This window comes from Chiloscyllium punctatum, chromosome 47 (assembly GCF_047496795.1).
Source record: "Chiloscyllium punctatum isolate Juve2018m chromosome 47, sChiPun1.3, whole genome shotgun sequence".
NCBI classification, from domain to species: Eukaryota; Metazoa; Chordata; class Chondrichthyes; order Orectolobiformes; family Hemiscylliidae; genus Chiloscyllium; species Chiloscyllium punctatum.
The window spans coordinates 42,053,446-42,071,044 of NC_092785.1; the positions used below are offsets into that span (position 1 = coordinate 42,053,446).

The 17,599-nt window shown below is 52.6% G+C and overlaps 2 protein-coding genes across 2 annotated transcripts in view; both read right to left on the bottom strand.

The window, feature by feature from the left end:
* Positions 1–17,599, bottom strand: part of LOC140468612 (uncharacterized) — a 1,157,363-nt gene that overhangs the window by 607,339 nt on the left and 532,425 nt on the right. The gene's annotated exons all lie outside the window — the stretch shown is intronic.
* LOC140468605 (A disintegrin and metalloproteinase with thrombospondin motifs 4-like) overlaps positions 1–17,599 on the bottom strand; it is a 62,942-nt gene that overhangs the window by 8,307 nt on the left and 37,036 nt on the right. Inside the window, exons 4-5 of the mRNA XM_072564706.1 lie at positions 8,504–8,778; positions 231–414 (exon numbers count right to left, since the gene is read on the bottom strand). Of these exons, the coding sequence (XP_072420807.1) occupies positions 231–414; positions 8,504–8,778 (459 nt within the window). The remainder of the gene's footprint in view (positions 1–230; positions 415–8,503; positions 8,779–17,599) is intronic.

Consider the following 17,599-nt stretch of genomic DNA (forward strand, 5'->3'; position numbering starts at 1 on the left):
TGTGTAAAAGGAGGGCAAGCGTGTGTGTGTGTGGGGGAGAGAGAGAGAGAGAGAGACTGTAAGATAAGATGAGTCTGAAGTTGTGTGGCTAATCTTGGGCGAACGGGAGATGGTGTGAGGGTGTGTAGGAGTATTACCAGGACAAATACCATGTGGTTGGGCAGATTTGATCAAAGGGTTAGTACGATGCATTGTATAAGAAAAACCAGGAGTTATACTTGGAGACTCACCAGTGTCAGGACAAGGAGTAAGGTTACAAGATTGGAAGATATCTCTCCGTCCCTGACAATATCTCCCGAAGGCAGCAGGAAGTGGGTTGTCACAGCGACGGCGAGAGAACTGAACCCCACCACCACAGGTCCGGGAACATTGGCCCCAAGGCCCCCAGGATCCCCAGTTACCATCAATGGGCTTCTGTAATGAAAGAGAAAAGACCATTCAGGATAAACTTCCCAAATACTGTCCCCCATTCCCGAACCCAGCACAGCACTGGGTTAGATACAGGGTACACCTCTGTCAACACTGTTCTCATCAAACACTCCCAGGACCGGGACAGCACGGGCTTAGATACAGAGTAAAGCTCACTCTGCACTGTCCCCCATCAAACACTCCCAGGACAGGGACAGCACGGGGTTAGATACAGAGTAAAGCTCTCTCTACACTGTCCCCCCATCAAACCCTCCCAGGACAGGGACAGCATGGGGTTAGATACAGAGTAAAGCTCTCTCTACACTGTCCCCCATCAACCACTCCCAGGACAGGGACAGCATGGGGTTAGATACAGAGTAAAGCTCCCTCTACACTGTCCCCATCAAACACTCCCAGAACAAGGACAGCACAGGGTTAGATACAGAGTAAAGCTCCTTCTACACTGTCCCCCGCTCACCCTAAACCTATGCCCCTCTAGTTCTGGACCCCCCCACCCCAGGGAAAAGACTTTGCCTATTTACCCTATCCCATGCCCCTCATGATTTTATAAACCTCTATAAGGTCACCCCTCAGCCTCCGACGCTCCAGGGAAAACAGCCCCAGCCTGTTCAGCCTCTCCCTGTAACTCAAACTCTCCAACCCTGGCAACATCCTTGTAAATCTTTTCTGAACCCTTTCAAGTTTCACAACATCTTTCCGATAGGAAGGAGCCCAGAATTGCATGCAATATTCCAACAGTGGCCTAACCAATGTCCTGTACAGCCGCAACATGACCTCCCAACTCCTGTACTCAATACTCTGACCAATAAAGGAAAGCATACCAAACACTTCATGGTTGAAAACTATAAGATTCTGTGGATGTGTCATTCCTCAGTTCTACTCAGTTTGAGTGAAATAGGGGTTGATGGGAAGGGTGAGGGCAGTAACAAATTAAAAATACTATACAGGAATGCACGGAGCATTAGAAATAAGATGGATGAGCTTGAGGCTCTTTTGGAAATTGGCAGATACGATATTGTGGGGATAACTGAGACGTGGCTTAAAGTGGACAGGGCCTGGGAAATGAATATTCAAGGCTATACATCGTAAGGACAGACTAACGGGCAGAGAGGGTCGGGTGGCCTTGTTGGTAAGGGAGGATATTCAGTCCCTTGCGCGGGGGTACCTAGAATCAGGGAATGTAGAGTCAGTGTGGATAGAGCTGAGAAATACGAAGGGTAAAAAGATCCTTTTGGGAGTTATCTACAGGCCCCCAAACAGTAGTCTGGATGTCGGATATAAGTTGAATCAGGAGCTGAAATTGGCCTGTCGCAAAGATGTTACTACAGTTGTTATGGGGGATTTCAACATGCAGGTAGACTGGGAGAATCAGGATGGTATTGGACATCAAGAAAGAGACTGTGGAGTGCCTCCGAGATGGATTCTTAGAACAGCTGGTGCTGGAGCCGACCAGGGAGAAGGCAATTCTGGATCTGGTGTTGGGTAACGAACCAGAATTGGTCAGGGACCTCGAAGTGAAGGAGCCATTGGGAAGTAGTGACCATAATACAATAAGCTTCAATCTGCAATTTGAAAGGGAGAGGGTACAATCGGAAGTGACAGTATTTCTGTTGAATAAAGGGAACTATGGAGCTATGAGGGAGGAGCTGGCCAAAGTTCAATGGTGCAATACCTTAGCAGGGATGACAGTGGAGGAACAATGGCGGATATTTCTGTGTATAATGCAGAAGTTGCAGGATCAGTTCATTCCTAAAAGGAAGAAAGATCCCAGGAGGAGGCATGGGCGACCGTGGCTGACGAGGGAAGTTAAGAAACAGATAAAGTTAAAAGAGAAAAAGTATAACATAGCAAAGATAAGTGGGAAAACGGAGGACTGGGAAGCTTTTAAAGAACAACAGAGGATTACTAAGAAGGAAATACGCAGAGAAAAAATTAGGTACGAAGGTAAACTGGCCAATAATATAAAGGAGGATAGTAAAAGCTTTTTTAGGTATGTGAAAGGCATAAAAATGGTTAAGACTAAAATTGGGCCCTTGAAGACAGAAACAGGGGAATATATTATGGGGAACAAAGAAATGGCAGAAGAGTTGAATTGGTACTTCAGATCTGTGTTCACTGGGGAAGACACAAGCAATCTCCCTGAGGTAACAGTGGCTGAAGGACCTGAACTTAAGGGAATTTATATTTGCCAGGATTTGGTGGTTGGAGAGACTGTTAGGTCTGAAGGTTGTTAAGTCCCCAGGGCCTGATGGTCTACATCCCAGGGTACTGAAGGAGGTGGCTCGGGAAATCGTGGATGCGTTGGTGATTATTTTCCAGCGTTCGATAGATTCAGGATCAGTTCCTGTGCATTGGAAGGTGGCTAATGTTGTACCACTTTTTAAGAAAGGTGGGAGAGAGAAAGCAGGAAATTATAGACCAGTTAGTCTGACCTCAGTGGTGGGAAAGATGCTGGAGTCTATTATAAAGGATGAAATTATGACACATCTGGATAGTAGTAACAGGATAGGTCAGAGTCAGCATGGATTTATGAAGGAGAAATCATGCTTGATTAATCTTCTGGAATTTTTTGAGGATGTAAGTCTGAAGATGGACGAGGGAGATCCAGTAGATGTCGTGGACCTGGACTTTCAGAAAGCTTTTGATAAAGTCCCACGTAGGAGGTTAGTGAGTAAAATTAGGGTGCAAGGTATTGGGGGCAAAGTACTAACTTGGATTGAAAGTTTGGCTGACAGGAAACAAAGCGTAGTGATAAACGGCTCCATTTCGGAATGGCAGGCAGTGACCAGTGGGGTACCGCAGGGATCAGTGCTGGGACCGCAGCTTTTTACAATATATGTTAATGATATAGAAGATGGTATCAGCAATAACATTAGCAAATTTGCTGATGCTACTAAGCTGGGCGGCAGGGTGAAATGTGAGGAGGATGTTAGGGGATTACAGGGTGACATGGACAGGTTAGGTGAGTGGTCAGATGCATGGCAGATGCAGTTTAATGTAGATAAATGTATGGTTATCCACTTTGGTGGCAAGAACAGGAAGGCAGATTACTACCTAAATGGAATCAATTTAGGTAAAGGGGCAGTACAGAGAGATCTGGGTGTTCTTGTACACCAGTCAATGAATGTAAGCATGCAGGTACAGCAGGTAGTGAAGAAGGCTAATAGCATGCTGGCCTTCATAACAAGAGGGATTGAGTATAGAAGCAAAGAGGTTCTTCTGCAGCTGTACAGGGCCCTGGTGAGACCACACCTGGAGTATTGTGTGCAGTTCTGGTCTCCAAATTTGAGGAAAGACATTCTGGTTATTGAGGGAGTGCAGCATAGGTTCATGAGGTCAATTCCTGGAATGGCGGGATTACCTTACGCTGAAAGACTGGAGCGACTGGGCTTGTATACCTTGAGTTTAGAAGACTGAGAGGGGATCTGATTGAGACATATAAGATTATTAAAGGATTGGACACTCTGGAGGCAGGAAACATGTTTCCGCTGATGGGTGAGTGCCGAACCAGAGGACACAGCTTAAAAATACGGGGTAGGCCATTTAGGACAGAGATGAGGAGAAACTTCTTCACCCAGAGAGTGGTGGTTGTGTGGAATACTCTGCCCCAGAGGGCAGTAGAGGCCCAGTATCTGGATTCATTTAAGAAAGAATTGGATAGAGCTCTCAAGGATTGTGGAATCAAGGGTTATGGAGATAAGGCAGGAACAGGATACTGATTAAGGATGATCAGCCATGATCATATTGAATGGTGGTACAGGCTCAAAGGGCAGAATGGCCTACTCCTGCACCTATTGTCTATTGTCTAGTCACATACAGCACAGAAACAGACCCTTCAGTCCAACCAGTCTACGCTGACCATAATGCCAAACTAATATAGTCCCACCTGCTTGTGCTTGTTTCATATCCTCCCAAACCTTCCCTATTCATGTACTGAGCTAAATGTCTTTTAAATGTTGTAACTGTACCTGCATCCATCCCTTCCTCTGGACACACAAACCACTCTGTGTAAAAAAAAATAGTCTCTCTTCAAATCTTCCTCCTCTCACTTTAAAAATATGTCCCCTTGTCTTAAAATCGCCCACCCGAGGGAAACGACCCTCGTCATGCACCTTGTCCTACCCCTCATGATTTTATAAACCTCTATAAGGCCACCTCAACCTTCTATGCACCAGTGAAAAAAGTCCCAGCCAATCCTTATTGCTCAAACCCTCCATTAACGGCAACCTCCTGGTAAATCTGTTCCGAACCCTCTCCAGCTTAATAAGGCTGACCAGAATTGGGTAGCATACTCCAGAAGAATCCTCACCAACATCCTGTCCAACCTCAGCGTGATGTCCCAACTCCTACACTTAAAGGCCTGAGCAATGAAGGCAAGCACCTTCTTAGCCACCGTATCTATAGTTATTTCCCTATTGATAATTTACTTCAGCTAATTCGATCTAGACCCTCTCCCTAATCCTCTATTAGTTTCTTTGGGAATTCTGGCAAGCTTTTCAGCTGTGAATATTGAAGCACAATAAGCCTTCTGCAGTTTCTGTTGGTGTTTGACAATGCCTCCAACCTCAGCCGTCAGTGAGCCAATACTACTCTTAACCAGTATTGTCCCTTGCGAGTTTCATTTCGTGATCCTTCTGAGCTGCATTGTGGTCCATTTTTGGTCTTTGTATTGGCCCCATTGTGTGGGAACTGTACTGTTCTTTGCAATGTTATAGCCCTTTCTTGTAGTTTTATGCTGTCCCTCACCTGCTAAGATATTCATGGCTCTTATTTTGTCTGTGAGAAGGAAACATGGGCACAGACTGCTTCTGAATGGCATTAAAGGTATCTTTGAACTGTTCCTCAGTTGGTTTACCTAATAGCAGTTTCCCAGTTCACTGTGGACCGTATCTGTCTCGTTCCCATTAAAGTCTCTATTACTTCAATACGATGATGTGGAGGTGTTGATACTGGACCGGGGTGGTCACGTTAAAAATCGCACAACACCAGGGTATAGTCCAACAGATTTAGCAACGCTCCGAAAGCTAGTACTTCCCAATAAACCTGTCGGATGAGAAGCTGGTGTTGTGTGATGTTTAACCTACTTAAATACAAAATTCTAGTATCTTTCTCATTTATAAAGGCCATGTCATTCGATCATGTTCTGATCAATGTTTGACAAATACTCAGGAACAAGTAGGTCATTCATAAATCGGGCTCATTGCTCACAAAATGTAATATTGCCAGTCTCCTTGTCAGTTCCTAAACACATTGCTGCAGGAAAATACCTTGGACGCACACGGGGTAAGATACAGAGTAAAGCTCCATCTACACTGACACCCCCCATCAAACACTTCCAGGACAGGGACAGCACGGGGTTAGATACAGAGTGAAGCTCCCTCTACACTGTCCCCCATCAACCACTCCCAGGACAGGGACAGCACGGGGTTAGATACAGAGTAAAGCTCCATCTACACTGACACCCCCCATCAAACACTTCCAGGACAGGGACAGCACGGGGTAAGATACAGAGTGAAGCTCCCTCTACACTGTCCCCCATCAAACACTCCCAGGACAGGGACAGCACGGGGTTAGATACAGAGTGAAGCTCCCTCTACACTGTCCCCCATCAAACACTCCCAGGACAGGGACAGCACGGGGTTAGATACAGAGTGAAGCTCCCTCTACACTGTCCCCCATCAAACACTCCCAGGACAGGGACAGCACGGGGTTAGATACAGAGTAAAGCTCCCTCTACACTGTCCCCCATCAAATACTCCCAGGACAGGGACAGCACGGGGTTAGATACAGAGTGAAGCTCCCTCTACATTGTCCCCCATCAAACACTCCCAGGACAGGGACAGCACGGGGTTAGATACAGAGTAAAGCTCACTCTACACTGTCCCCTCATCAAACACTCCCAGGACAGGGACAGCACGGGTTAGATACAGTGTAAAGCTCCCTCTACACCGTTCCCCCATCAAACACTCCCAGGACAGGGACAGCACGGGGTTAGATATAGAGTAAAGCTCCCTCTCCACCGTTCCCCCATCAAACACTCCCAGGACAGGGACAGCATGGGGTTAGATACAGAGTAAAGCTCACTCTACACTGTCCCCTCATCAAACACTCCCAGGACAGGGACAGCACGGGTTAGATACAGTGTAAAGCTCCCTCTACACTGTTCCCCCATCAAACACTCCCAGGACAGGGACAGCACGGGTTAGATACAGAGTAAAGCTCCCTCTACATTGTCCCCCATCAAATACTCCCAGGACAGGGACAGCACGGGGTTAGATACAGAGTAAAGCTCCCTCTACATTGTCCCCCATCAAATACTCCCAGGACAGGGACAGCACGGGGTAAGATACAGAGTAAAGCTCCCTCTACACTGTCCCCCATCAAACACTCCCAGGACAGGGACAACACGGGGTAAGATACAGAGTAAAGCTCCCTCTACACTGTCCCCCATCAAACACTCCCAGGACAGGGACAGCATGGGGTTAGATACAGAGTAAAGCTTTCTCTACACTGTCCCCCATCAAACACTCCCGGGACAGGGACAGCACGGGGTTAGATACAGAGTAAAGCTCCATCTACACTGTCCCCCATCAAACACTCCCAGGACAGGGACAGCATGGGGTTAGATACAGAGTAAAGCTCCCTCTACACTGTCCCCCATCAAACACTCCCAGGACAGGGACAACACGGGGTAAGATACAGAGTAAAGCTCCATCTACACTGACACCCCCCATCAAACACTTCCAGGACAGGGACAGCACGGGGTAAGATACAGAGTAAAGCTCCCTCTACACTGTCCCCCATCAAACACTCCCAGGACAGGGACAACACGGGGTAAGATACAGAGTAAAGCTCCCTCTACACTGTCCCCCATCAAACACTCCCAGGACAGGGACAACACGGGGTAAGATACAGAGTAAAGCTCACTCTACACTGTTCCCCATCAAACACTTCCAGGACAGGGACAGCACGGGGTAAGATACAGAGTAAAGCTCCCTCTACACTGTCCCCCATCAAACACTTCCAGGACAGGGACAGCACGGGGTAAGATACAGAGTAAAGATCCCTCTACACTGTCTCCCCCATCAAACACTCCCAGGACAGGGACAACACGGGGTAAGATACAGAGTAAAGCTCCCTCTACACTGTCCCCCATCAAACACTCCCAGGACAGGGACAACACGGGGTAAGATACAGAGTAAAGCTGCCTCTACACTGTCCCCCATCAAACACTCCCAGGACAGGGACAACACGGGGTAAGATACAGAGTAAAGCTCCCTCTACACTGTCCCCCATCAAACACTTCCAGGACAGGGACAGCACGGGGTAAGATACAGAGTAAAGCTCCCTCTACACTGTCCCCCATCAAACACTCCCAGGACAGGGACAACACGGGGTAAGATACAGAGTAAAGCTCCCTCTACACTGTCCCCCATCAAACACTTCCAGGACAGGGACAGCACGGGGTAAGATACAGAGTAAAGCTCCCTCTACACTGTCCCCCATCAAACACTCCCAGGACAGGGACAACACGGGGTAAGATACAGAGTAAAGCTCCCTCTACACTGTCCCCCATCAAACACTTCCAGGACAGGGACAGCACGGGGTAAGATACAGAGTAAAGCTCCCTCTACACTGTCCCCCATCAAACACTTCCAGGACAGGGACAGCACGGGGTAAGATACAGAGTAAAGCTCCCTCTACACTGTCCCCCATCAAACACTTCCAGGACAGGGACAGCACGGGGTAAGATACAGAGTAAAGCTCCCTCTACACTGTCCCCCATCAAACACTTCCAGGACAGGGACAGCACGGGGTAAGATACAGAGTAAAGCTCCCTCTACACTGTCCCCCATCAAACACTCCCAGGACAGGGACAGCATGGGGTTAGATACAGAGTAAAGCTCCCTCTACACTGTCCCCCATCAAACACTTCCAGGACAGGGACAGCACGGGGTAAGATACAGAGTAAAGCTCCCTCTACACTGTCCCCCCCATCAAACACTTCCAGGACAGGGACAGCACGGGGTAAGATACAGAGTAAAGCTCCAAGGGTGAACACGAGAGTACTCACTGCCTGTTGCCAATTGGAGACACATTCTCCTCTCATACAGACCCTCCCTTGGCCACAGTCAGTGCCATCTGCCGCTGGTAGCTGTTTGCTGGCATGAAACCACTTCCCCTGCCGCCAGGCTACACACCAAAGAATGCGACAGGGGTCACTTCCTGGTCTCCACCGATGTCCTGGTCCAAAGGTTAGGCGGCATTGCTGGTCTGCATCGTAATTTCTCCCAGCCAGAGGTGCTGATTCTGCCAGAGATACCTCTGGTTTGTTCAGCAGGCAGTCAGCTGTGTGTGGAAGAGATGGTCAATGGCATTATGGGGGATGGGCAATGTGGAAGTTGGTGACTGAGAGACACACAGGCACAGAATGAGAAACAGGGTAATATAAGGGAGAAATGGAGAGGAACAAAAATGAAACTGACATGAGAGACGGGGACACACTGGGATGGAGAGAGGCTGGGGCCAGAGTGAGGCAAGGATGGAGGGACAGATAGAGGGATTTGGCAACAATGTCAAACAAAGACTGAGTGAGAGACAGGCTGCAGAGAGCAAGGAGGCAGTGAAAGGAGGAGACTGTGAGATTGTGGGTTAAAGAGAGAGACATCTAGAGACACAAACAGTCGGGAGATTGGCTGGAAGAGAAATTTGGGGAACAAAGAGAAATGAAGAAGCACTGGGATAGAAGGATATACGTGGAGACAGGCACAGGGACAAAGATAAGACAGCAAACGAGAAAGACAGGCAGAGGGACAATAAGACACTGCAAGGACCAGCTCTCCCTCAGTACTGACCCTCCGACAGTGCGGCGCTCCCTCAGCACTGACCTCCAACAGTGCAGCCCTCCCTCAGTACTGACCCTCCGACAGTGCGGCACTCCCTCAGCACTGACCCTCCGACAGTGCGGCTCTCCCTCAGTACTGACCCTCCGACAGTGCGGCACTCCCTCAGTACTGACCCTCCGACAGTGCGGCGCTCCCTCAGCACTGACCTCCAACAGTGCAGCCCTCCCTCAGTACTGACCCTCCGACAGTGCGGCACTCCCTCAGCACTGACCCTCCGACAGTGCGGCTCTCCCTCAGTACTGACCCTCCGACAGTGCGGCACTCCCTCAGTACTGACCCTCCGACAGTGCGGCGCTCCCTCAGCACTGACCTCCAACAGTGCAGCCCTCCCTCAGTACTGACCCTCCGACAGTGCGGCACTCCCTCAGCACTGACCTCCAACAGTGCAGCCCTCCCTCAGTACTGACCCTCCGACAGTGCGGCACTCCCTCAGCACTGACCCTCCGACAGTGCGGCGCTCCCTCAGTACTGACCCTCCGACAGTGCGGCGCTCCCTCAGTACTGACCCTCCGACAGTGCGGACCCCCCTCAGCACTGACCCTCCGACAGTGCGGACCTCCCTCAGTACTGACCCTCCGACAGTGCGGCGCTCCCTCAGCACTGACCTCCAACAGTGCAGCCCTCCCTCAGTACTGACCCTCCGACAGTGCGGCACTCCCTCAGCACTGACCTCCAACAGTGCAGCCCTCCCTCAGTACTGACCCTCCGACAGTGCGGCACTCCCTCAGCACTGACCCTCCGACAGTGCGGCGCTCCCTCAGTACTGACCCTCCGACAGTGCGGCACTCCCTCAGTACTGACCCTCCGACAGTGCGGCGTTCCCTCAGTACTGACCCTCCGACAGTGCGGACCTCCCTCAGCACTGACCCTCCGACAGTGCGGACCTCCCTCAGCACTGACCCTCCGACAGTGCGGCCCTCCCTCAGCACTGACCCTCCGACAGTGCGGCGCTCCCTCAGTACTGACCCTCCGACAGTGCGGCGCTCCCTCAGCACTGACCTCCAACAGTGCAGCCCTCCCTCAGTACTGACCCTCCGACAGTGCGGCCCTCCCTCAGCACTGACCCTCCGACAGTGCCGCACTCCCTCAGTACTGACCCTCCAACAGTGCGGCCCTCCCTCAGCACTGACCCTCCGACAGTGCGGCCCTCCCTCAGTGCTGACCCTCCGACAGTGCGGCGCTCCCTCAGCACTGACCTCCAACAGTGCGGCCCTCCCTCAGCACTGACCCTCTGACAGTGCGGCCCTCCCTCAGTACTGACCCTCCGACAGTGCGGCCCTCCCTCAGTACTGACCCTCCGACAGTGCGGGGCTCCCTCAGTACTGACCCTCCGACAGTGCGGCACTCCCTCATTACTGACTCTCCAACAATGCGCGCACCGTCAGTATTGACCCTCCAACAGTGCGGCACTCACTCAGCACTGACCCTCTGACAGTGCACCGCTCCCACAGTACTGACCCGGTGACAGTGCGCCACTCCCTCAGTACAGACCCTCCGACATTGCGGCCCTCCGACAGTGCGGCGCTCCCTCAGCGCTGACCCTCTGATAGTGCGGCGCTCCCACAGCACTGACCTCCGACAGTGCGGCACTCCCTCAGTACTGACCCGCTGACAGTGCGGCCCTCCCTCAGTGCTGACCCTCCGACAGTGCGGCGCTCCCTCAGCACTGACCTCCGACAGTGCGGCCCTCCCTCAGTACTGACCCTCAGACAGTGTGGCCCTCCCTCAGTACTGACCCGCTGACAGTGTGGCCCTCCCTCAGTACTGACCCGCTGACAGTGTGGCAATCCCTCAGTACTGATCCTCTGACAGTGTGGCGCTCCCTCTGTACTGACCCTCCGACATTGCGGCACTCCCTCAGTACTGACCCTCCGACAGTGCGGCCCTCCCTCAGCACTGACCCTCCGTCAGCGCGGCCCTCCCTCAGTACTGACCCTCCGACAGCGCGGCTCTCCCTCAGTACTGACCCTCCGACAGCGCGGCTCTCCCTCAGTACTGACCCTCCAACAGTGCGGCACTCCCTCAGTACTGACCCTCCGACAGTGCGGCCCTCCCTCAGCACTGACCCTCCGACAGTGCGGCCCTCCCTCAGCACTGAACCTCCGACAGTGCAGCTCGCCCTCAGTACTGACCCTCTGACAGTGCGGCCCTCCCTCAGTACTGACCCTCTGACAGTGCGGCACTCCCTCAGTACTGACCCTCCGACAGTGCGGCACTCCCTCAGTACTGACCCTCCGATAGTGCGGCCCTCCCTCAGCACTGACCCTCTGACAGTGCGGCCCTCCCTCAGTACTGACCCTCCGACAGTGCGGCACTCCCTCAGCACTGACCCTCCGACAGTGCGGCCCTCCCTCAGTACTGACCCTCCGACAGTGCGGCACTCCCTCAGTACTGACCCTCCGACAGTGCGGCCCTCCCTCAGTACTGACCCCCCGACAGTGCGGCACTCCCTCAGTACTGACCCTCCGACAGTGCGGCACTCCCTCAGTACTGACCCTCCGATAGTGCGGCACTCCCTCAGTACTGACCCTCCGACCGTGCGGCACTCCCTCAGTACTGACCCTCCGACAGTGCGGCACTCCCTCAGTACTGACCCTCCGACAGTGCGGCACTCCCTCAGTACTGACCCTCCGACAGTGCGGCCCTCCCTCAGTACTGACCCTCCGACAGTGCGGCCCTCCCTCAGTACTGACCCTCCGACAGTGCGGCCCTCCCTCAGTACTGACCCTCCGACAGTGCGGCCCTCCCTCAGTACTGACCCTCCGACAGTGCGGCCCTCCCTCAGTACTGACCCTCCGACAGTGCGGCCCTCCCTCAGTACTAACCCTCCGACAGTGCGGCCCTCCCTCAGTACTGACCCTCCGACAGTGCGGCCCTCCCTCAGTACTGACCCTCCGACAGTGCGGCCCTCCCTCAGTACTGACCCTCCGATAGTGCGGCACTCCCTCAGTACTGACCCTCCGATAGTGCGGCCCTCCCTCAGTACTGACCCTCCGATAGTGCGGCACTCCCTCAGTACTGACCCTCCGATAGTGCGGCCCTCCCTCAGTACTGACCCTCCGATAGTGCGGCACTCCCTCAGTACTGACCCTCCGATAGTGCGGCACTCCCTCAGTACTGACCCTCCGATAGTGCAGTGCTCTTGTAGAGCAGACACACGGCAGATAGGCAAATGGCCTCTTTCTCGGATTGTGTGAGAAAGTTGCTCAGTTTAAATCAGATGTTACTTGAGGGTTAAATCTTCTTGTCAGGGCATTTTGCCTTACACGACTGATTGCAAAGGATTTTTCTTGGATTTAGTGTGGGAGCTGGAGATGTTTCAGAGTCGTGTGTTTTCAATTTGAACATTTATTGCTTAACTTGGAGTCAGTCCGAGAGCTGGAAATAAAAACACACACAAACAGTTCCCAAACAACTTTGTGAGACAGATGAGAAACATTCCCCCCATCACTCAGACACTCTCTTGTCTCTTGCTCCACTGTCTGTCATGTTCCTCATTCTCGCTCCCTCCTTCTCTCCATTTGCTTGCTCTCCCACCTTCACCTCTTCCCACCTGCTCTCCCTTTTTCTCCCTCTTCATTTCCTTCCTCTGTTCTCACTATCCCCCCACCATTCTTTCTACACTATTTTTCTCTTTCCCATGGTTTCATTCTTTTTCTGCTCCCTGTCTTCCTTCTCCAAGCTTACACTCTTCCTGTTTTTCACCTTTTCCTGCTCTCTCTCCCTCTCTGTCCTTCACGTGCACTCTGTTCCTCATGTTCCTTTTTTGTTTCTACATTTCTCCCTCTCTATGTTTCATTCTCATCCTCTCCTTTTTATTTCCTCCCTTGCTCTCACACTCACTTCCTCCCTCTCTCCAATCCTCGCTCTGAGTCCCACTGCTTCTCTCCCTTGTCCTCTCTCTCCACATCTCCTTTACCTTCTCTCTCCCATCTTTCTCCTCCCCTCTTCCTTCTCCCTATGCTGTCTCTTTCTGTCCTTCCCTCACACTTGCCCCTCCTTTCTCCTCCCATGGTCTCTTTCCCCCTTGGTCCCTTCACACTCCCTTTGGCGAGTGTATTTTGGAAACTAAGCTGCTGGTAACCTGGAACAAACAGAGCAAAGGATGGAGGAACACAGCAGGTCTGGCAGCATTTGCGAAGAGAGGGAAAGTTGACCAGCCTGCTTTCAATTTTTGTTTTAAACTCCTGGTTTTAGTGTCCTGGTTATATATTTTAATATCCCCTCCCCACAAACAGCAGTAATGCTCATCTCTCCCCAGCGCCCACATCGCGTGCAGGACACATTGAAGAAACATTGAGTGCAAAAAAACTTTATTCGTATTTCACCACCAGAAGAAAAATCGCCCGAGTGGCCAGTGACAAGCGGTGCTCATCTCTTCAAGGGCAATGCCTCCGTGAGCGAAAAAGTGAAGGGGAGGGGAGGGATTTAAATCAAAATAGAATTGGCAGGGGGAAATGAAATACTCCACACCCCTGAGTGCTTTCATCAATTGTCCTTTCTACACAGGGTCTAATTGCCTGTGTAGTTAAGTGTTGACAGGATTGAACAGTGACAGCAGTAGGTACACGTCACAATGGCTAGTTAGTTAGGACAACTCAGACTGTCAGGAACAAAGGTGACAAATCTGGCACCTTATTGAGGTCATCGACTCTTTTCACCATCTAGGACACCAATCAGGTTGACCGAAGCTCAATGATGCCTCCGAAATTAACCCTTTCAGAATCATGAGCTTAAACAACATCTCCCCCAAAAGCCGCCTCCCCGTTGTTAGCATTTATATGTCCAGGTACTTAATCACTTTCATGTCTACTGCTAAACCTCCCCACCCTCCACCCTCCTCTTCTTTCGGACTTCACAAATTCAGGCAGTCCAGAAGTTTCACCATTCTGACATGATCTCCTCAGACTTGAAAGATTGGCACAACTTCAGAAAGACGACTGTTCATTTGTTAACCGTTTCTCTGCCGGGCAACCTTTTAGCTTTGGGAGAATCTCCACAGAGGATATTATTCCTCCTAAACCAGGCAGTCGATCTGTTACCATAGGGGACCCTGAATTCTCGATACAGTTGAATTTTTCCTTGCTAACTCAGATAATTACCCGTAACGTCATCTGGAGGAACTTCAATCCCATGAATGTCCACCATGGATATGGCTGCGGTGTTGATGAAAGGATTTTCTCCTACTGTGTCCTGGGACTGTACACCAGGCATTTCCCAATTTTTGACCCATCTCAAGGAGTCTGTCGGCATTAGTTTGGTTTCTGCATCCTCACCCTCATCAATCATCTGTTTAAATTAGGTGAACTCTTCACCTTCATGTATTGGTTAGGATGGACGTCTTAATTTGTCTTCCATCTTCCTGGGAAATGAGATTTTTTTCACCTCCTTAATCGAGGTGCTGAGAGGTGTGCTGCTTACTTAGCGTTCTCTCTCTTGGTGATGCCGGTAATCCGCCATTGAAGGACAAATGATGGACTGTTGTCACTGAACTTCTGTTAGCCCATCATCTGACAGCAAACGTCAGTTACAGTAGCACTTTGTTCATGGGATTGTTTTGCTTTCTGAACAATTTCACTTGAGGTTGGCTCAAGTGGCTGATCGCTGGCATCTCACTTCAGGCTGCTGGTCACTGGTGTCCCCTCTGTTCATTGGCATATCCACTATGGTCGCTCTTCGCTGGCATCTGTGGCAGGCATCTGGTCACCCTGCTCTGGGCTGCTGTTCACTGGTGACCCTGCTCTGGCTGATGTTCACTGGTAACCCTGCTCTGGGCTGGTGTTCACTGGTGACCCTGCTCTGGGCTGGTGATCAAGGGTGACCCTGCTCTGGGCTGCTGTTCACTGGTGACACTGCTATGGGCTGGTGTTCACTGGTGACACTGCTATGGGCTGGTGTTCACTGGTGACCCTGCTCTGGGCTGGTGTTCAAGGGTGACCCTGCTCTGGGCTGCTGTTCACTGGTGTACCTGCTCTGGGCTGCTGTTCACTGGTGACCCTGCTCTGGGCTGGTGTTCACTGGTGACCCTGCTCTGGGCTGGTGTTCACTGGTGACCCTGCTCTGGGCTGCTGTTCAAGGGTGACCCTGCTCTGGGCTGCTGTTCACTGGTGACCCCGCTCTGGGCTGGTGTTCACTGGTGACCCTGCTCTGGGCTGGTGTTCACGGGTGACCCTGCTCAGGGCTGCTGTTCACTGGTGTCCCTGCTCTGGTTGCTGTTCACTGGCGACTCTGCTCTGGGCTGGTGTTCACGGGTGACCCTGCTCTGGGCTGGTGTTCACTGGTGACCCTGCTCTGTCTGTAGTTCACTGGTAACTCTGCTCTGGGCTGCTGTTCACTGGTGACCATGCTCTGTCTGCTGTTTACTGGTGACCCTGCTCTGGGCTGGTGTTCACGGGTGACCCAGCTCTGGGCTGGTGTTCACTGGTGACCCTGCTCTGGGCTGGTGTTCACTGGTGACCCCGCTCTGGGCTGCTGTTCACTGGTGACCCTGCTCTGGGCTGCTGTTCACTGGTGACCCTGCTCTGGGCTGGTGTTCACTGGTGACCCCGCTCTGGGCTGCTGTTCACTGGTGACCCTGCTCTGGGCTGGTGTTCAAGGGTGACCCTGCTCTGGGCTGCTGTTCACTGGTGACACTGCTATGGGCTGGTGTTCACTGGTGACCCTGCTCTGGGCTGGTGTTCAAGCGTGACCCTGCTCTGGGCTGGTGTTCAAGGGTGACCCTGCTCTGGGCTGCTGTTCACTGGTGTCCCTGCTCTGGGCTGCTGTTCACTGGTGTCCCTGCTCTGGGCTGGTGTTCACTGGTGTCCCTGCTCTGGGCTGGTGTTCAAGGGTGACCCTGCTCTGGGCTGCTGTTCACTGGTGACCCTGCTCTGGGCTGCTGTTCACTGGTGACCATGCTCTGGGCTGCTGTTCACTGGTGTCCCTGCTCTGGTTGCTGTTCACTGGCGACTCTGCTCTGGGCTGGTGTTCATGGGTGACCCTGCTCTGGGCTGGTGTTCACTGGTGACCCTGCTCTGTCTGCAGTTCACTGGTACCTCTGCTCTGGGCTGCTCACTGGTGACCATGCTCTGTCTGCTGTTTACTGGTGACCCTGCTCTGGGCTGGTGTTCATGGGTGACCCAGCTCTGGGCTGCTGTTCACTGGTGACCCTGCTCTGGGCTGCTGTTCACTGGTGACCCCGCTCTGGGCTGGTGTCCACTGGTGACCCTGCTCTGGGCTGGTGTTCACTGGTGACCCCGCTCTGGGCTGCTGTTCACTGGTGACCCTGCTCAGGGCTGCTGTTCACTGGTGACCCTGCTCTGGGCTGGTGTTCACTGGTGACCCCACTCTGGGCTGCTGTTCACTGGTGACCCTGCTCTGGGCTGGTGTTCACTGGTGACCCAGCTCTGGGCTGGTGTTCACGGGTGACCCTGCTCTGGGCTGCTGTTCACTGGTGACCCTGCTCAGGGCTGCTGTTCACTGGTGACCCTGCTCTGGTTGCAGTTCACTGGAGACCCTGCTCTGGGCTGGTGTTCACGGGTGACCCTGCTCTGGGCTGGTGTTCACTGGTGACCCTGCTCTGTCTGCAGTTCACTGGTAACTCTGCTCTGGGCTGCTGTTCACTGGTGACCATGCTCTGTCTGCTGTTTACTGGTGACCCTGCTCTGGGCTGGTGTTCACGGGTGACCCAGCTCTGGGCTGCTGTTCACTGGTGACCCTGCTCTGGGCTGGTGTTCATTGGTGACCCTGCTCTGTCTGCAGTTCACTGGTAACTCTGCTCTGGGCTGCTGTTCACTGGTGACCATGCTCTGTCTGCTGTTTACTGGTGACCCTGCTCTGGGCTGGTGTTCACGGGTGACCCAGCTCTGGGCTGCTGTTTACTGGTGACCCTGCTCTGGGCTGGTGTTTATGGGTGACCCTGCTCTGGGCTGGTGTTCACTGGTGACTCTGCTCTGGGCTGGTGTTCACCGGTGACCCTGCTCTGTCTGCAGTTCACTGGTAACTCTGCTCTGGGCTGCTGTTCACTGGTGACCATGCTCTGTCTGCTGTTTACTGGTGACCCTGCTCTGGGCTGGTGTTCACGGGTGACATAGCTCTGGGCTGCTGTTCACTGGTGACCCTGCTCTGGGCTGGTGTTCATTGGTGACCCCGCTCTGGGCTGGTGTCCACTGGTGACCCTGCTCTGGGCTGGTGTTCACTGGTGACCCCGCTCTGGGCTGCTGTTCACTGGTGACCCTGCTCTGGGCTGCTGTTCACTGGTGACCCTGCTCTGGGCTGGTGTTCAC